Consider the following 19,511-nt stretch of genomic DNA (forward strand, 5'->3'; position numbering starts at 1 on the left):
TCTTAAAGCTGACATCTGATCGGAAATTCATATAAAGATATTAATAGTACTCGCAATTTAATTTAAAAGAATGAAAGTTTCTTCGTTTTGCGTAATACTTGACTTATTTTTTAAATTCTTGCTTCTAATTGTATTATAAAGACATAAAATGCCTATTTAGAAATAATTGCGGAAGTTTTTATAGCACATTTAAGAGTAAAGGTAGCAAAATAATAAATAAATACAATAAAGTACATTTTCAAATGGATGTCAGCATTGAAAATATCCCATGGACAAAACATATGAATTTATCTCAAAGAATAACATAAATAACCATTGAATAAAATTAATCTTACTTGTGAGAATGAAGTGATAATACGAAATTCCGGACTTCATGTCCTTTGTTATTTTCGGCCATTTCTAACATTGATCGCACATCGTCTGCGATATGACTTGTTTAGTACTATATTAATAAATAAATGTAAATATCAGTTATTCATAAGTTATTCCTAAAACAATACTATTCCCCACTAATAACTAAGCAACCAACTTAACGAAGCCTAAAAAATGCAAAGCCACGTGCAACTCCTCTGAACTGACTGAATCAATGTGCCAGCAATGCGAGGGACGCTGGGTAGAAAGAACTGTGCGCATGCGCAAGTATCAACGAAGGTCCACCTGCTCTATTGTGTACTAATTACCTTGACGGCGACAGCATGAAATCAATATCATCTTGACGGCATCAACATGTATGCAATGTTGTTATTTTAAGGTAATATCAATATTGATATTTTAAGATGAATGCAATGTTGCATACGTGTTGTTATAGTAATATTGCTTTTTAATCTTTATGCAAGCTTTATGCAGTATGAAACACGTCAATATTGACGCCGTCAGTATAATATCAAGATCTGTCAAGGTTGATGCAAGAAATTTTGCTAGTAGGGAAGGATTTTTCAGAGCACACCTGCAAAGATGTTAATTGCACACAAACCCAACTTGATCACCAAACTCAGGCAGTCATCGAACCTTGCTACTCCCTATCTTGCACAGGTCGATGTTTTGGAGTTTGTACTTATTGATCGCTCGGCCACTGTCCACGGACGTGTCTCACCACAATTTATTGAGCACCTTATTTAGCTACAATTGTTACCAATATTCCCGAACGTTTAGTACAAATGTATACTCAAGAGTTTTTTTATTTTTTAATATGAACTTCCTCAAAATGGTCAAGTTTTCGAAGTATAATTTGTCCCATGTATTTGTGCTGTCCCATGCTCTGGTTTTTTAGAACTAATGGCGCAACTAATTGTAAATTTTGAAAATAGACCGTCTACGGGTATTTTGATCTAAAATTCAGTGTTAGTAGTGCTATAAAAACTCGTTTCATTTAATAATCACTGGACTTGATGAGTACACCGTGGACATAAGTAGAACTAAAAGACTTATATGACTGCATGAAAAATGCTGAGAAAAGTGAGCATCCAATAACAACTACAAAGAGAATATCTCCCAAAAAATGAATCGTTCATCATTCTTTTACAACATTTGTAAGTTAAAAACATTCGAAAGATCTAATTTTCAACAGAAAGAAGTGTTTGTAAGCCTCATAAATGCATGTGCTATCAGAATCAGAGACCAAGGAGAATCGACTTTTCGTCTGCTAAAGTACTCACAAATGTGGTGGTTATACCGGCAATGACGTCAGGTGAATAGGGTTCTTCCTTTTTATAAAACGATAGATGGAGTTTATTCCAAGGAAAATGGCAACAGAAAAATAGTTGTCTGCTTCACAGCATGTGTTTACTTTAATGATGGGTAATCTACAAAGTAGTATTATGAAATCTTCGTGAACTTTGAAGGAATGAGGAAAAAAGCATACGCTATGTGATCCAGGATATACAAGAGACATGTCATCAATCAAGTACTTTTGACTTTAAAAGTCTTTCATTCAATCAACGTGATATCGTCAAAAGTGGTGTCAAGATTCTCTTTACGTTTACAATTCATGTTTCATGAAGTTGTATTATTAATTTTTTTAAGTTCAAAAGAAATTCTTTGGTCTGTGCCACTTCCTTTCGAAACTTCTATCTGGTTTGTATAGTTTGAGTTTTTTTTGATTTCAATTTATTACTGTTAAGAATAATTGAAAACGATTGTTGTAACATCATTGAAACTTCGAAACTTGTGTAATTTAATACAAATTAAACTAAAAGTTTTGAAAAGGTCAGCAAATGCAGTTATTTATCGAAATCAGTAATTGAAATCATGTGTTTCCAATTGAAATTGAAGAAAATTAAATTCTGAGATTAATTATTGTTTGCAAAAATTTTAATCATAATTTTTTCTCCCTTTTAAATAGTAGGTACATCACTTGTGAAGATTACTTAAATTGAAAAATACAAGTGTCATTGATAAATGTTTCTTGTAACATATTATTCCCTTCTTCTGATGTATATGTCTTTTTCAGAGATATTTTACACTTTTAGAGTGATTTTTGTTTATTGATAAATTGTAATTTAATTATTGTTGGTTTATTTTCAGTTAACACATTTTGTAACTTGTTTATAATTTGTAACCGTTAAAAAAATGGATTTGTTTTCTCCTAATTGTATTTTTTAACTTCTATATACTCATTAAAAGGTAAAATAGAATGAAATGCACTTGGGAAAACAAATTAATAGATGAATGAGCATAAATTAATACCCAGCATTCTGATCCTATTTATATGGTATATTTTCAAAATCACTATCAAAATTATCAGTTTTATCATTAAAAAAATTTATTATTGTATAAAAGTACAAATATTTTTATTTGATACATCTGAAATCCTTGTTTTTTTTAGTTAAAGATTTTTGTAATTGATTTGATCACCATCTTCCAGTTCATTCCTTTACTCTATTTTTAGAAAAGTTGTCAATAACCACATTTGTACATTAAGCAATCAGTATGTTACTGACCAATGTTATTTTATCATTTGGTCTTCAATTAGATCATTTTAATTCAATATGATTCCTCATGTAGTTTTGTTTTCAGACTTTCCGTTTGAAAATTAGGAGAATTTTTTTTTTTCTCCTTTAAAATCCTTTTTTGAAAAACTTTCATGCATATTTTTCAGTACAAAACATTCGAAAGTAAAATAAAAAAGTTCTGGATTTTCCAGTTTTGGATTCCAAAACAAAAGTCACACAATGAAAACGGCTAAAAATATGCAGAATTATTATTAGGTTTTTCATAAATTTACTGTTTAATTTTATTTTAAAGGTCTTCCTGCCAATATTTTTTTTTCTGTATTACACTCTGGGGCACTCTGAACTTTAAAGAGAGAAAAATTCTCAATGAAAGGAAAGCCAAATTTTGGTGAATGATAAAATATGGTCTACAAACAAACAAGCATCTAACAAAAAGGGACATTTAGGCATTTAAAAATTTAATTATTGCAATACTGTCTCTATCGCTGGGTTGTAAGAGTTTCGGCCAGTGGTGGTTTGAACCATGGATGAAACCGGTTTAAACCGGCCGGGATAAAATCAGTTTTATCCAGTTTTGGCCACTTAGATAATTATCAAATTTTAAATGAAAACCAAATAATAATTTATTAAAAAGAAATGCAAAACAAACCATAATCAATCATTTTTCATTATTGATCTAAATAGTATGTTTTACAAATTATAGAAATTACAGCATGTTTAGAAGATAAGGTTTATATGAAAAATATGCAGCAACATTAAAAAAATAATAGAGTGAAACATTGTAAGTTGAATAGATAGATTTTAATTCTCACACACAAATGTACAAAGTATTTGAAAGTATTTCAAGTAATTTTGAAGAATAAATGAGAGAAAAAAAATATTTTAGAAACATATATAGGCATTTTTTAAAAACAAAACTAAAGGTACAGGGGGAGAAACACTTTTGAAAATTTAAAAGCCACACTACTAAAAAGTTGCTATATTTATGTTACAGGCGTTTTGTAATAACAGGCGTTATTAATTTTGAAGAAAGTTGAAATTTGTTCACTACTATTGTTGTAACTATGTAAATTACTTCACTAATATTATATTTAATTTACTAAAATTGCTGTGCTTAATTTAAAAACTTCCAACTAACAGATTTATTAGTTGCAAAACACACATAGCTCACATACATACAAATTAGAAGTGTATTTTCATGTAATTTTGTTTTGGTCAGTTCTATGGTGGTTAAATCCAGTTTTGGCCGGTTTTAACCAGTTTTAGCCAGTGGCTTGGATAAAATCAGTTTTGTCCGGCCAAAACTACAACCCTGCGTCTATCGTCCAAATTGTCAGACAAAATTTGCCAAAGAAAGAAATATTTTGGTTTTTCGCAGTGTCCCCAACATGCTACTGGTAGAAATTTCGAAATAATGGTAGTGTTTAAAAAAAAATTATACTGTTATTCTGCAAAAAAAAAAAAAAAAATATCTACCATATAATTAATTTCTTTATTAGATAAATCATTTCTTCATATGAAGCATTAGGTCAGCTGGGATCAAAAATGAGTGAATCTTCTTGGAAACAATATTATGAAGATAATCCACCACCATCAGATTTGCCCAAGATCAAGGCTCAGTTGATTGAGTTTTGCAGTCACCATGCTTCAAACAATACCCGTGTGGTGTTGGTCACGGTATAACATTTTTAATTTCATTTGCTATCTATATTTCCTCTATTCAGCAACCTGATATATGTTATTTTAATTCTTTGTGATAATAACTGAGTTAATCATGCATATTATTTTTAGTTTGTCGATTAATGAAACATTTTACTTATTGGATAGTGTTAAACATTACAAACAGAAATGTATGTACAATTAAACTTTAGGTCGCTTTCCTAAGACATGTTTCAGCTTGAATCTAAGCTAATGCAAGTGACATTTTCACTACCTTGCAGGAGAGCGTAAAAAATTTTATCTGGTGTAAACACAAAGGTTGGGACTCAAACTCTTATGATACTGATAAAGCGGTGATCTTCAACAAGTAGTCGGGCGGACCGGCAACGGTCTGCAGAAAGATTTAACCGGTCCTCAGAGAATTTTGCTCATCCTTGTAAATGCAATTTCCTTGTTCAAAAAGAATATGCATGTGTGTTAGAGTGTGATGAGAATGGTGGACATTCGATCCTGGACCCCTTCTCTTGAAAAATTTCCTCTGTGCGCCACTGATAATATCCCAACAAGGTCTTTATCTATGGTTTTTTATTTATGTTTATTGCAATAGTTAGTTAAGATCTTATTCTTAGCATTTTAACCTTTATTGTAACAATTCTTTAACATGAAGTAAAGTTTTGATAGTATATACAGTGGCTCCCAAAAGTGTTCGTACATCTTGAAATTTTATAGTAAAACCGAAATAACGCAAAACTGAATTTGAATATGAAGTTCAATTGTTTTCCACACCATTCCTATACCATTCTGAATAAAACCCAGTAGTTATTTTCAAAATATTGCCAGATTCTATTTTTGAAATTTGTCAAAAAACGAAGAGACAGAGAAAAAATATGCCACAAAAGTCATCGTACACTGAAATATTTTCAAATATATTCATGATTAAAATTATCATATGTGGTTTTTTTATTACTTTTGCATTGTAATGACACTTTAAAGTCATTTACCTTTCAGTTTTTGTTTATTTATTCCCTAATATTCTGCTTATTATTTTTTAAATGGCAGGTATGCGTAAAAAACAACAAACACGACTCGAAATTTGATTCTTTCCCCTCACAGTAGACATAAATTGGTTTAAATCGTCTCTAAATTAGTTAATTTATACCATTCTATAGTGAAGTGCTTGATAAAATGATTTAAAGACAAGAATCGGATCGAAAATAAGGTAAGAAAAGGTCAACTGGCAAAGTTAACAAAGCGTGATCGGAGGTTTACAGTTAAAATAATTATGAAAAATACACGTTTGAGTGCTGAAAAAGCTTCTGCAGAATTGAATGAAATATTTTATGTTTAATTTTCACCTAATATTGTTCGCCAAGTTCTCTGATTAGCTGGATTAAAGGAGACCTCTTCACGCAGAAATTTTCTTGTTCGTGCGAAAACCGATAAGCTTACGCTTTCCATTGTAAAATCAATGGTAAATAAGCTCAAAACGTTTTGGAACAACGTCTTACTTATAGATGAAAATAAATTCAATATTTTGGGTTAAATTGTTGTATATCTGTCAATAGAAGAAAAAAATGAGGAATTTAATCTTAAGAACTTAGTTGGATCAGTTAATCAGGACTGTGAAGGTGTTCTTGTGTGAGGGTGCATAACTGCATCAGGACTTGGAAATTTAGAATTTTTAGAAGAAATAATGAATCATGCTGTTCATTTAAATATTAAAAAAAAAACAATTTTAAACTCTTAGCCCGAAATTTGGTAATTGGAAACAACTTTGTTTTTTTTTATCAAAATAACGATAAGAAGTACACGTTTGCGTTTGGTGCCTCAAAAATTGTCCTTAAACTTAGAAATATCTTCTCAATCGCCAGATTTAAACTTCAGGGAACATATTTGGAAATATCTGGCGGCTAGATTACGAAAATACACCATTGAAACGAAAAACGAACTAGAAACAGTAAGACTCGAAGAGCAGCTGAACACTTACTCAGAAGTTGCATAAAAAAAGAAAGAAAAAACAATGATATCTATTCCGAGACATTTAAAAGCTGTTGTTGATACTGCATGATATTCTACTAAATAATAATTTTGTAAAAAGTTAGATTATTTACTAATTTTTTGACATTTTTTCAAAGTGTACGAAGACTTTTGTGAGATAAAATTTCCGGTAGTTTTGGTTTTTGATTTTTAAAAAATTAAGTTTTAATGTTTCGTTAAAAAATTTTGTGTAGCTTTGTTAAAAATAGATCACTTATCTTATAATAATTAAATACCTATTCCGAAATATCAATTCTAACCAATGCATGGGGCCTATTTCATTGAAAGTCAAAGGTGTACGAACACTTTTGGGAGCCACTGTATTCATTAATTCATTTGTTGTTATTATTATTTGGTAAGAAAGAAAAAAAAAACCCTCACCCATTTGCAAATTTTTTTCACAAGTGTTTATCAATCCCTGAGTCAAAAGTTTTCTTCTTTTTCACATTTAAATTCATACCAAAACAAATTCTGATTAACACATCAAAACTCACAGCCTTTTAACTGCCCGCAAATCTGCAAATGCTAAGTTTGTTTTTGTTTTGTTTTTTGCAAAAAAAGGATGGAAGGTGAAAGATAGAAAAATAAAAGAAAAAAGAAAAGAAACATCATCAGTCCACAATTTTTTTTTCAAAAGCTTTGCTGGTCAGTAAGTCAGAAAAGGCAGGATTTTTAGTTTTTTTTTAAATAATTACTTTTTATGGCTCAATGAGAGGTAAGATTCTTACATACAATGCAGTAATAACCTGAAAATCGCCGTTTTCGGACTTACGTTAGTCTGGCCACGTGGTACAGTATTTTTTTATGTAAGTTGTACACTTTGTACACTTCTTTTCTCTGCCTTTTCTTTACTAATAATAAAGCAGAAAGTCTCTCTGTCCGGTGGATGTCGGTAGGATGTCTGTGACGCGCATAGCGCCTAAACCGTTCGGCCGATTTTCATGAAATTTGGCACAAAGTTAGTATGTAGCATGGGGGTGTGCACCTCGAAGCGATTTTTCGAAAATTCGATGTGGTTCTTTTTTTATTCCAATTTTAAGAAAAAAAAACTATCATAAATTACGAAATTATCATAACGTGGAACCGTAACATGGGCACAAGCCACTTGGCGAGATACGAAATTATCATAACGTGGAACTGTAACGTCGGTACAAGCCAATTGGCGAGAAAATTCACCATTTTGTAAATATACAGGCGAACCAAAAGACCTTTAATTTTTCTATTACGGGCGAAGCCGTGCGGGTGCCACTAGTATTATATAAAGCAGGAGTTCTCAACCTGGAGGGCACAGCCTCTAGGGAGAATTGAACGAATTTCAAGGGAAGGCACAAGTGTATAAAAATTATGAAATACAAACTAAATAAACAAAACTTTGACAATTTTTTAAAATGTGCTGTGCACAAACTTTAACATTAAAGTTAAATTTAGTTATAATTATTTTTTCCCAAATGGGAGGGGTTGAAACCCTAAAAACCCACTTTGAAGGCATGGAGTGGATCCTTTCTTGATTTGGGTATATATACAAGTTAAAGAATAGTTAAATATCTCTTATTTTACTGATTCTGGGATAATATTTTTTCAAATTGGTAATTTTATCTAGTTCAGAACTTGATCTTTTATGTTCCTTGTTTTGCTGGCCTTTCCTAACTTATGTTCTTTGTTTCAGTCTGGTGGAACAACAGTGCCTCTTGAACACAACACTGTTAGATTTGTTGATAATTTTAGTGCTGGTACCAGAGGTTCATCATCTGCAGAGTATCCTTAGATAGTCATTTTTTTTTATTAATGTATTAAATTTTCAAGCATTGAATCTTTTTAGTAGTAAGGTCTTTTTAATTGCATCTTCTTTTATTCTTAAACAATGTTACATTTATACTAGTGTGATAATACTTGCAGCAGAATTCGTAAAAATGTTTTTTAAGAAATTTGATAGGTTTACAGTGTGTCTTGCACTGTAATACTGAATGATTAAAGAAAATAATAGCTCAAAGTTTTTCTATTTTATATTTGATTTTTTTTTTTTTTTGCATTAAAATAGATTAAATTCCTTAAAGTTCAAAAATCTTACTATCACTTTCATAGGTTTTCATTTTATACTAACATATGCTTTAAATGCAGAAAATTTGAAATGAAAGGATTGTTCTTATGCATATTGTTAGCTCATGATTGTCAGTCAGGGCCAACAAGAGGCCATGTAAGCCTAGTGGGAAACTAGGGGCCTGTTCCTTGTGGGGACCCAGCTCAGAATCAGAGTAGTATAAATTTGACAAGTTAATTGAACATTAATTACTTAAATTATGGTGTGTTCATACTGTTTTGAACATACTCTGGCTGAACTGATTATACTTATAGGTACATGCATGTACTTATATATACATGTGGATTTGATCACCTAGAATTTTATACTGTGTACGTGGGGGGGGGGGATCCTGTAGGGCAGATAATTTCTAACCTCCTTCTGACTGCACTCCTATCACCCTATCAGACATGCATAATTGAGTTGATGTACTGCAATCCAGGGCTGTTCACCTAAGGGGGAGGGGGGGGGGCATGGCACAGACTACATCATTGAAATTTTTAGGGGGGGGGGTTGAGGGGATTTTTTCAGTTTGAGGAGCTCTTGCTTTTTGGGAGGGGTCTTTGCAAAATTTAGAGGGGGCGCACCCCTGCTGCAGCCCGTATAACTTCAAAAGCTCTTGCATTATTTCTCATTGCAATTTTTTTCATGTTACTAACTTTGATAAGATATTCAGACATAAAGAACATTAAGGTACTGAAATTAAAACAAAGAAAATTAAAATTAAAATAATTTTGTCTTCAACTTTTGTAATCCCTATCTAATCTTGAATTGAGGAAAAAATCATACCTCAATAGATCTTCAGGCATTTTTAATAGTCAATAAGAAATAGCTGTTCCTTTCTGTCTTTTGTTTTTGTATCATTTTGCTCCATAGGGTTGAACCAAATATACATTGTAAACTAAATAGTTAGATAATTTCTTAACAAATTTTCGATATTTCTTAAAAGCAGGTTGTGCTGTCATTTTCTTGCATCGTAGTAAGTCATTGGAACCATTTGTGAGGCATGTTCCAGTATCAGACCTGATGGAATCTCTTGTTACTGAACAAGCTGTGGACGGAAACTGGAGCATTACAGGTTTGCCAATAAACATTTAAATTTTTAAAAAATAAATCTAATTAATTTTAATATTGCTATGTTTACCTGCATATCCACCCCCAAGAGAAACTTTGAATCATACCCTGAATAAATTGGTTCTAAGATTAGAAAAGTACAGAAATGATTTGAAGCATCCTCATATAAATAATAGCTGATGATCAAGTAACCCATGTGTTTCAACAATAAAACTCGCGCTACGGCGTGATAAATTGCTAATATGTTTTGGTAATGTTTAACATGCTGGGAAAGGCTTTAGTGTTGCAAGACTGAACTCCATCCTGTAACTTAATGTTTTACTGGTAAGATGTGTCCTTTCAGGGGAATGAAGAAACGAAAAAATGATCAACAATGAACACTACCTATTGGAGTTTAGGGTTCATCCACTGGAGTTAGGGTTACAATTTCAACTATTAAAATATTACCAAACAGGCAATGGCTACGTTCAAATGTAGAAGCAATTTTAAAATTGCTTCTAGTGTTTAATAATATTCTATCATGAAAATAATTAAAAATAGGGACAGATGCGAATGCAATTTTCTTCTTTTTAGAAAGTGGTATTTTCATTTGACTTAAATAAGATAGCCCCTGAATCCATCCCACTTAAGATTCGAAATGCAAGACCAACTGGCAAACGTCCGAGAGGAAGTCTAAAAATTCAATAGCTGGATTGCTTGGAAAGAGACTTCAAAACTATTAAATCCCCAAATTGGAGAAGTCAAGCGAAAAATAGACCCAACTGGAAGAAACATATGGAAAAAGCCAGGACCCACAATGGGTTGTTGAGCCAATGATGATGATGATAAACAAGATGTGAAGGAAAATGTGTCAATGAAATGCCTTTTTTTTTAAAGTACTGTCACCCACTAGCAAAATAATTAACTATAACTGCTGCTTTGACACATTTTATTTACCTTGGCAGCAGTTTTTGTAAGTGTTGTTTAGCATCTCCCACAGAGATTGCCGGAACTGAGGAGTATATAGGAATTAGTTGCATGTTACTTTTTGGAGCAAAGCAATTTGCCAAAATGCACTCTGTGCATGAGAGTTGCAGCTTGCTTTCCTCCATGAAGTTTCCTAATTATGTACCAAAGTAAGACATCTGTATCTGTAGAATAATGCTGCAATTGGATTTTACAAAATTGAACTTTAATCACAAAGAATATAATTTCAAAAAGATTTTTAAAAAACTGGCTTTTCCAAGGTAATATGAGGCTTTATAACCTCTCATTGGTGAACTCCTAAGTGAATTTCAGAAAATGGTAACAATTAGTTTGGATGAGTTATCATTTTTGGCTGTCTAACAAACATGGGATAGTTATTGATGAAGGGGATGATAGTATTGGTGTGCCGCAATAAATATATAATTAAATGGAATTTGGCAGAACTATTGTAAGCTTTGTGTCTTTGAATCATCATTGGAAATTTTAAATAGACAGTACAGTGAAATCTTATTACAACAAACTTCAAGGGACTGCAAATCTTGTTCAGTGCAATGGAATTCAAGTAATGTAATTAATGGCGATTGAATGGGGACTGAAAATGTATTTGTTCGAAACAAATATTTTGTTGCATTGGTACTCGTTATGACATGATTTCGCTGTAATATATTAAGTTCTTGTTTCTCGTTTACTTTATTGTTTATAGAATTGCTGCAGTAATTTATTATTGCACCATAAAAATCAAACCAACCAACCAATTATGACATTAACAAAAATCTTTTGTTTTTATAGTTCATGGTGACCTGTGTAATAAATTAGCAGAAATATCAAATGAATACAAAAGGCTTTGTGCGAAGAAAATGCTGATCAAGATTCCATTTACTACCCTATCATCATATTTTCATATATTATATGAGGCTTCCCATGCACTGAAACCTATGGGCAGAAATGCAATATTGTATTTAGCAGCTGCAGTATCTGATTTTTACATTCCACGTCAAGAAATGGTAAGTTTGAAATGTCTTTTGTCTCATATATTACATGACACAAATGTGCATCAAAATTTATAGTAAGTATCTGCAAGGCCTGCATATAATTTTCAGCTCAAACTTGATGTGCTTCGGAAATTAAAATAAAATCCACTCAAGTTAGTGCAGAATATTTTATTTATTCAGATAACTAATATGAAATTTGAAAAAAGCAAAGACAAGAGCAACTAAATGTTGCTCTTGTCAGGTAGTGTATGAAATGAAAAAGGAAATTTATAGAGGATGAAATATCATTCAACTCAATCCATATGCAGCAGAGGCAAAATATTTTTGCTTACTGTACCCCAATTTCTCATCTCCTGTCACTTCAGCCAGACCAACTTGTTCGTGGTTAGAAAATTTAGTACCTTTTGTAATAGGAACAGAAGCAACAAATGATACTCGGTCGGTCGGCACATTTAGTCGGTAAATGTATCAAAGTTAATAGGGAAATAATCCAAAACTTTATCATATAATTTTCCCTTCAGTCAGATGTATGCAAAATAAAAAAATTAAAAAGTCAATCAGAAACATTGGTCTTCCTACTTCCTATTACTGATTATACCTTAAAACACTGTAGGCACCTTACACTTAATTTGACTTGATTTAATTTTATTTATAATGATTAAAAAATGAGGTAGTGAGAAGAAAAGGGATGTAGTATGAGCCCCCCCCCCAAAAAAAAAAGGTGATAACAATACAAGTAGTAGGAAAACTTCTTTGCTTTTGAGCAAGAGATGGTTTTAGTAGGCCTGGTAGGTTTTGCTATACAGCAAGATTTGGAAAAAAAATTGAATGAAAGCCAACTTAGGACAGAAACTTTAAATGCAGTTTACTCAAAACTTTATGAAGTCCACTTACTCCCTTTGCTTCTCACTGCCTCAAATGAAAAATTGTCTAGTTCTTTTAAATTTTTTGTATCACATGGATTTGAACACGAGAGGACATCCTTTTCTCATAAACTTAACAAACATTAAAATTCTTTTCAAACCAGTCACATTCTCATCACTCAAAAAAAAGGCCTTCATTTACAATTTTTTCAAAATAAAATAATAAATGTTGTATTTAATTTTGAGTTTAATCCTCTGTGTTAAATATTCTTTAGTACTGTTGTTTATTGTATGTCTTGAAATTTATAGTCTTCCATTATCACATTTTACTTTGCATACATATTTTTTCTGAAAAGCTTTTTTATGATCAGTTACTTGTAGAAAATTGTGTTCATAATTTTTTTTTCTATAGTTCTTACTTTTAAAATGTTTACTTACTAGTTCCTACTTGTAAAAAGTTAAATACTTTAAAGCAAATTTTACAATGCACAACAAAAAATGAAATTGTAGACATGTGTTTAAGGTTACACAAGCTTTTGTCAGATGTCTTTTTATCAATAAGCTAATTTCTCTGCAATGAAATAACAGAATTTAAAAAAAAAAATGTTAAGCACTTTTCATAATGCACTCAAAAGGACAAAATAAGTTTTCTGGGTCAGAAAGGACAATTTAAGAATTCCTGTAGTTTTCGAAAATGACACCACAAACGAAGAAAAGTGTGGATCAAGTCATGAAGAGAATTTCTTCTCATTATCTAGCTTTCAATCACAACTTTGAGTGTTGAAACATGCATATTTTTCTTATTGGGAAAGTTTGGTTTGAAATGACTAGAACCGCACTTTTCTTTTTTTGTGATGTCATTTTCTTGGAATTTTCGAAAACTACAGGAATTCTTAAATTGTCTTTTCTGACCCAGAAAAGTTATTTTGTCTTTTTGAGTGCATTATAAAAAATGCTAAGTATTTTTTTTTTAATTCTGTTATTTTATTCTTTTTAGTGTAAATGTATTTCAGAAATAGAATAATTTTACCATCACAAAACGTCACCTTATTTTTTCATATAAATGCTCGGTACAAAAAGGAAAAAAACCTACATACATGTCTAAAACTAAGCAGTTGGCGCTAAAAATGAATCCTTGTTCCTCTCTAGGATTTATGTTTGCTAATTTCATGCTTGCTTCAGAGACGCCTTGATTCAAAATTTTCATTATGATTGCTTTTAACATTACTTTTGCAAGGCAACAAATTTTATAACAATGGGTTTTATATTTAAACACTTAAACAGGGAAATTACATGAAATTTGCTGTTTTCTATCCCAACTGAAATAATAATTTTATTTTAGAATTTTAATTTTTCAGCGTTAAGTTGTACCTTAAGATTAAGCAAATCATTTAGTGAAATCCCAGTCTCTAATTGGTCTCGTTGCTGAGATATAAGCAAAAGCATGCCTAAGATTACTCCGTGACAACCAGGCCAAGTATAATAAAAGTGCTTAAAAAAGGGGGTTAGTTTTAACTCCAAAACACATGTCTGCAATTTTATTGCTATCTGTGCATTTTAAACCTTTTGTTAATGCTTTTAAAATATAGTACATGTAAAATGTAATAAAATTAGACTATTTGCTTTTTATGTACTTCAATCAGATACTAATCAGCATTAAACATTGAAATTAACTCAACATAAGTGAAAAATGAAGTAACATTGATGAATCATAAATGCTCTACATTTAGTCCTGTTGGTGGTATAAGAGTGCAGGCAGTAGTAGAGAGTACATAATTGAGTTTTTACAAATTCAAATATATTTTTAATAACTTCCATTTTTTTATATCTTTATGTAAAATTTTTTAAACCCCGAAACTCTTTTTGTGTGTGTGTATGTTGCTAGAAAGCCAATGTGTTAAATATTTTTACTGAAAAAGAGTTATGTCAATCTTGTTGCATGTTAATACGATTTATCTATATATTTTTCTTTTCATAACCAGTTTGAATTACTTAAGATTTTTTTTTCTTTAGGCAACACACAAGATTTCATCGGATGAAGAGCTTAGCTTGAATTTAAGAATGGTTCCTAAATTGCTTCAACCCCTTGTCCGCTACTGGGTTCCTGATGCATTTGTAGTTTCATTCAAAGTAAGTCATGTAAAATTTTCTTGAAAGATCGTGCAGTGGATCTACAGATGTCAAAACTAATTGGAGCCGAGCACAGGCACTGGTAGAATCATATGCAGGGGGTGCATCTGCATTTAAATGACTAAAAAAATTGTTACCAGTATTTTAATTATTTTTTTTATTTGTATATTTGCTGTAAATTAATTAATTAATTAATTTAATTTTAATATCTTTATTTATTTTAAAGCAAATTCTGAGATGTATTTTCATCTCTGTTAGATTTTTTAAATTTATGTCTCTGAAATAGAGTTTTACAATGCTTCAAGAATTCTTATTTGAAATCAAGTTTCTTTTTTGTTTGATTGAAAATATTAATATGCTTCTTGCATAGTTAAAAATTGTCCCCAGCATCTTGCGTCATTACTATCCTACAGTTTTTACACGCTTTTCAAAGGCCTCTCATTTATAGTAGCAGCCACCATAACTTATAAAATAAGACTTTTGCCTGTGCAAGTTTTTAAGCTTACTGATTAAGTGTTTTTAATATCAAAGTCAATAGGGAAAAAATAATTCTGTCGATAACATCCTTACTCATAATGAGTTGGGTTTAACATTATAAAGCAATTTTGTTCTTTTCATGCTAATATTAAATGAGCCTTTGTTAAAAATATGTCAAGTTTTAATGACAGTGGCAATATTTTATTTCTTGTCTGGTGAAATACGTTAAAATATCATTACCATCCAGTTCAAAAATTATAAACATGTAAGTGATAAAGATAGACTAAGGATAAAAACATACTAAGTGCATTATTTCTAATATTTTAGATGCTTGATTTTGTAAAACTTAATTTTTTTCCTTTGGATGTTTTATTTCATAAGTTCAACTGAAACTCATTAGACAATTAGTTGAAAAGCATTTTAAAAATGTTCAATACCTTAGTACTTTCTTAGTATATTTATTTTGATTTTAGATAACAAATTTAATGAAGTATTCACTAATCAATTGATTCATGAATCAAAATCTAGGGAAATTGATGAAAGAAAAATATTGCATTCAGAAAATTTCTGACTTTCAATATTTCTGAAAGTACTGAGGATATTTTGTGAAACTTTTACAGTTTACAGACATACATATCTTGTCTTTCTAAAGAAACTTTGGAGTGCAAAAAAAACACTTTTCTGGAGAATTGCTCATATAGCTTTTTTAAAGACTTTTAAAAATTACATTCCCAATGTTCTTTCATAAAAAAATATGTATGACATTCTTGTGTTCAGTTGGGTTGAAGAATTTGGAATATCTAGAGCTTGTTATTATTCTGTTATGAGGTTGAGTGGGCATTGGAGGGGGGGTATGGATATCAAAATTCTTAGTTTGTTTACCTCATATTTCACTGTTTAAGTTTCCATAAAAATGCATCTAATTTTTTTTTAACGCCTGATGCAAAAAGGAAGGTTAAACATGTAAACACATAAGTTAAACATATGTATCTGTAAAGTAAGAAATAACAACGTCAAAAAAGTACAAATTGCAGATTATGCAGACACGTGTTTTGGCATTACAAGGAACGCCTTTTTCAATGCAAAAAGTAATGAGCTTATGGATGGAAAGACATCAGACAAAAGCCAAGAGCTGGATAAGCATACAGCTTAAAAAATAAAAATAGCAGATTAGATTGAAAAAGGCATTCCCTGTGACGCCAAAACACGTGTCTGCAGTAATCTGCAGCTTGCTTTTTTGACGTTGTTATTTCTTGCTTTACTGTTCAGCACAAAGGTATTTATTTATCTTTTGTGTATCTGTGTTTGTGGCATAAAAGCTCTTAAATGGATAAACCCGTTTTGATTTTTCTTAATCTTAATTTGAAAACCGACTTTTAATTCAGTGTTCTTAGTTGTTTTTGCCAAACTTATGACTCACGAGCATGAAGCTAATCCATGTAGATTGTTCTAATATTCAATACTATCAATCTAAGTCTAGGTTCTGTAACCTTCCAAAGCACCAATTATTTCCATTCAGTATTAAGAATTATTGTTGAAAAAAAATGTTGTCAAAGAATAAGAATTTGGTTTCTAAAAAAGGGATGGAAGCTTCACATTAATAAATAAAGCATGTAGTAATTAATAATAATAATTCTTGGTTTATAATTTTCTTTCATTTCTTTTGATTTCCCATGTTAGTTAGGCAAAATGTAAATACAGTGGCTGCCGCTTATATACAGGGTGGTTATAAAATAAGGTGAGCTGTTTAGAATCCTCTAGCAAGTTAAGTATTGGATGAAACATTGCCAAATTTCAAGAGCGTACAAAGTAGACCATGGGATTTCGATTTCTGAAATTAAAAATTAGTACAAAAAATCGTCACCAGGGGAAATTTTGGCGTTGAAAAGGCGTATTATTGTGAATATAGAAGGATTAAATGCAAACTGCCAAAATATATGTATCGATTTTATTCCCAAAATATGATTTTTACTAACAAATTAGGTTCAATATGACCAACATCGAGGTAATTTCCATGCACTGCATACAATGCACAATATTTTCCACACATCCGGGGGGGGGGGGGAGGGGGGATTAATTTCCCCTACCTACAATGTTATTTGAGTTTTCAAAGTTGAGACATCGAGAACACGTCATATAAACACAACACCATTCAGAAATCCCCATGGCGGAACGTCACAAGGGGAAAGATAGGGCGACCACAGTGGCCATACCGCAGGAAATGCATGACTAATAAATCTATCAAAGAAATGTTGTCGCCATACACTCAGTACCTAAAGCTCAACGTGAGGTGGTGCACCATCTTATATGAATATTATTCAAGAAGATATCCTTGCTTTCACGCCAAAATTTCTTCGTGACCCCTTTTGGCATTATTCTTCTCCTGTTACAAATTGAAATTTCTTGTTGGTTTTATTGAATCTTATTTGAAAGCAGCAAACATTTGTAGTTAAAAACTTGATGTGTGCTAAATTTTTTAGCATTTAATTCTTCAGTATTCCTAAGTAATACACTTTTGCAGCACCAAAATCCTCCCTGGTAGTGAATTTTGGTACTTTTTTATTGCAGAAATCAAAATCCCATGGTCTGCTATGTAATGCCTATGAAATTTGGCAATGTTTTGTCCAATACCTCACTTGCTAGAGGGATCTGAACACCTCACGTTATTTTATAACCACCCTGTAAATCACGTTTGTTTTAAAGTTTTGATTCCATAAAGTGGCTGATTCAATAAAGCTGGATTTGTTCTGTTTTTTACGATTTAATTCATTAAAGCAGTTGATTCAATTATCCAGTGTCTACTGTAAATTTGAATTTCATACTTATTTTGGCAAGCAAGATTCATCTTAATATTAGGTGTGACGTTCAGGTAGAAGAGGCTAGGCAATGCTGTTCTTAACAATGATTCATTTGAGTTTTTATTAAGTTATTTATCTTTTTTTAAAAAAAATATTATTGGTTTGTGTTAAAATAAGTCTAAATTTTTTTTTTAAATATATTTTTGATCTTTTTAACAGTTGGAAACAGATGAATCAATTCTAATAAGTAAAGCAAGAAAAGCACTAGAAAGGTACCAACATAAAGTAAGTGTTTGATTTATGAGTTAAATAATATACATTGCATACATAAGAATTATTTATATAAAGTATAAAAATAACTAATATTCATGGAAAATTCAATAACTTAATAAAAAAATTTAAGAACTTATTTTGGGAGTTTTTAAAAATTCTTTGTATATAAGAAATGAATAAATGCAGATGGTGCACATTTACCTTAGCCTAATTATAAATTTACAGTGACACAAATAGCCTATCTGTTAATTAAGCAGCATACCTGTTAATTCTGTACAAGCATTATAAATATGAAGGTATTGAATCTAGATTTGCCATTGTGCTTAGGTGATTGGTTTGGTTGACTGGTCAGCTATCAGAGCTAATTGCCAAGTGGACCAACTTAAATGACTTATTTTTTCTTCTAGCTTTCCTTAAAAAATATTTAAGTTTTTGTCCTTCAAATCCAAGTTGAAATTGTAGATAAACTAAAAAAGTTTAAAGTTTTTCAGTGCTGAGGGTGCCCATAAGTTTTTTTTTTTTTTTTTTGTATATGTAGGGGTTTGGGGCAAAAATTTTGAAATATGTCTTTAAAACAACTCCTCCCCTCCCATCCAAGTCCATTTTAATGAGTTTTGTTAGAACATCTGTATTTAACACATATGCTCTTGTATGCATCTTGCCAAGGGCGCCCATATAGGGGGGCTTGAGCCTCCCCTTTGAAATTAGAACTTCCTTGCTTTTCATACTTTTTTCTTTGCAAAAATGTAAAAACGTTTATTCTACAGCCATTAATGAATATGTTATTAAAAACGAAATATTTTAATGACTCTAATCTGTCCTGAAATCGGTTTCCATGGAGAAAATACCCTCCTAACCCATGGGGAAAATATCTGAGCCCCCCTTACCATTTTGCATATGGGCGCCCTTGTATCTTGCATAATTCAAAAATGGTTAGTCATAAATGGTAAAAATTTCAGTATGTAAAAAATTTATTTTCTCTTTTTGGTTGCAGTTGAAAAGCTCTTTGTCCTTTTTTTTTGTGGCAAATCAATGTTAATTTCTAAATTTCTTCCTACCAAGATTTTTTTTTTCTCATAGCCATTACACAATTCATCTCAGAATTCGGGGAAATAATTTACAATATTTAATGAAGGTTGGGAATCCATCATACTTACTAGTAAAACCTGTAAAGTTGACCACCTTTGTAAGTTGATCACCTGTCTAAGTTGACC

General features: G+C 31.2%; 1 protein-coding gene across 3 annotated transcripts in view; it reads left to right on the forward strand.

Annotated features, from left to right (window-relative positions):
- The first annotated feature begins 1,775 nt into the window (after positions 1 to 1,775).
- LOC129233535 (phosphopantothenate--cysteine ligase-like) overlaps positions 1,776 to 19,511 on the forward strand; it is an 18,321-nt gene continuing 585 nt past the window's right edge. The window contains exons 1-7 of one of the 3 annotated variants that reach the window (XM_054867544.1): positions 1,776 to 2,073; positions 4,451 to 4,628; positions 8,314 to 8,402; positions 9,660 to 9,802; positions 11,554 to 11,768; positions 14,633 to 14,749; positions 18,244 to 18,309. In XM_054867544.1, the coding sequence (XP_054723519.1) occupies positions 4,497 to 4,628; positions 8,314 to 8,402; positions 9,660 to 9,802; positions 11,554 to 11,768; positions 14,633 to 14,749; positions 18,244 to 18,309 (762 nt within the window). In that variant the 5' untranslated portion in view covers positions 1,776 to 2,073; positions 4,451 to 4,496. Of the gene's footprint in view, positions 2,074 to 2,127; positions 2,206 to 2,364; positions 2,470 to 4,450; positions 4,629 to 8,313; positions 8,403 to 9,659; positions 9,803 to 11,553; positions 11,769 to 14,632; positions 14,750 to 18,243; positions 18,310 to 19,511 lie in introns of those variants that run through there. The other 2 variants (XM_054867547.1, XM_054867546.1) reach the window with 2 other exon arrangements.

The sequence above is a fragment of the Uloborus diversus genome, unplaced genomic scaffold, assembly GCF_026930045.1.
Source record: "Uloborus diversus isolate 005 unplaced genomic scaffold, Udiv.v.3.1 scaffold_504, whole genome shotgun sequence".
NCBI classification, from domain to species: domain Eukaryota; kingdom Metazoa; phylum Arthropoda; class Arachnida; order Araneae; family Uloboridae; genus Uloborus; species Uloborus diversus.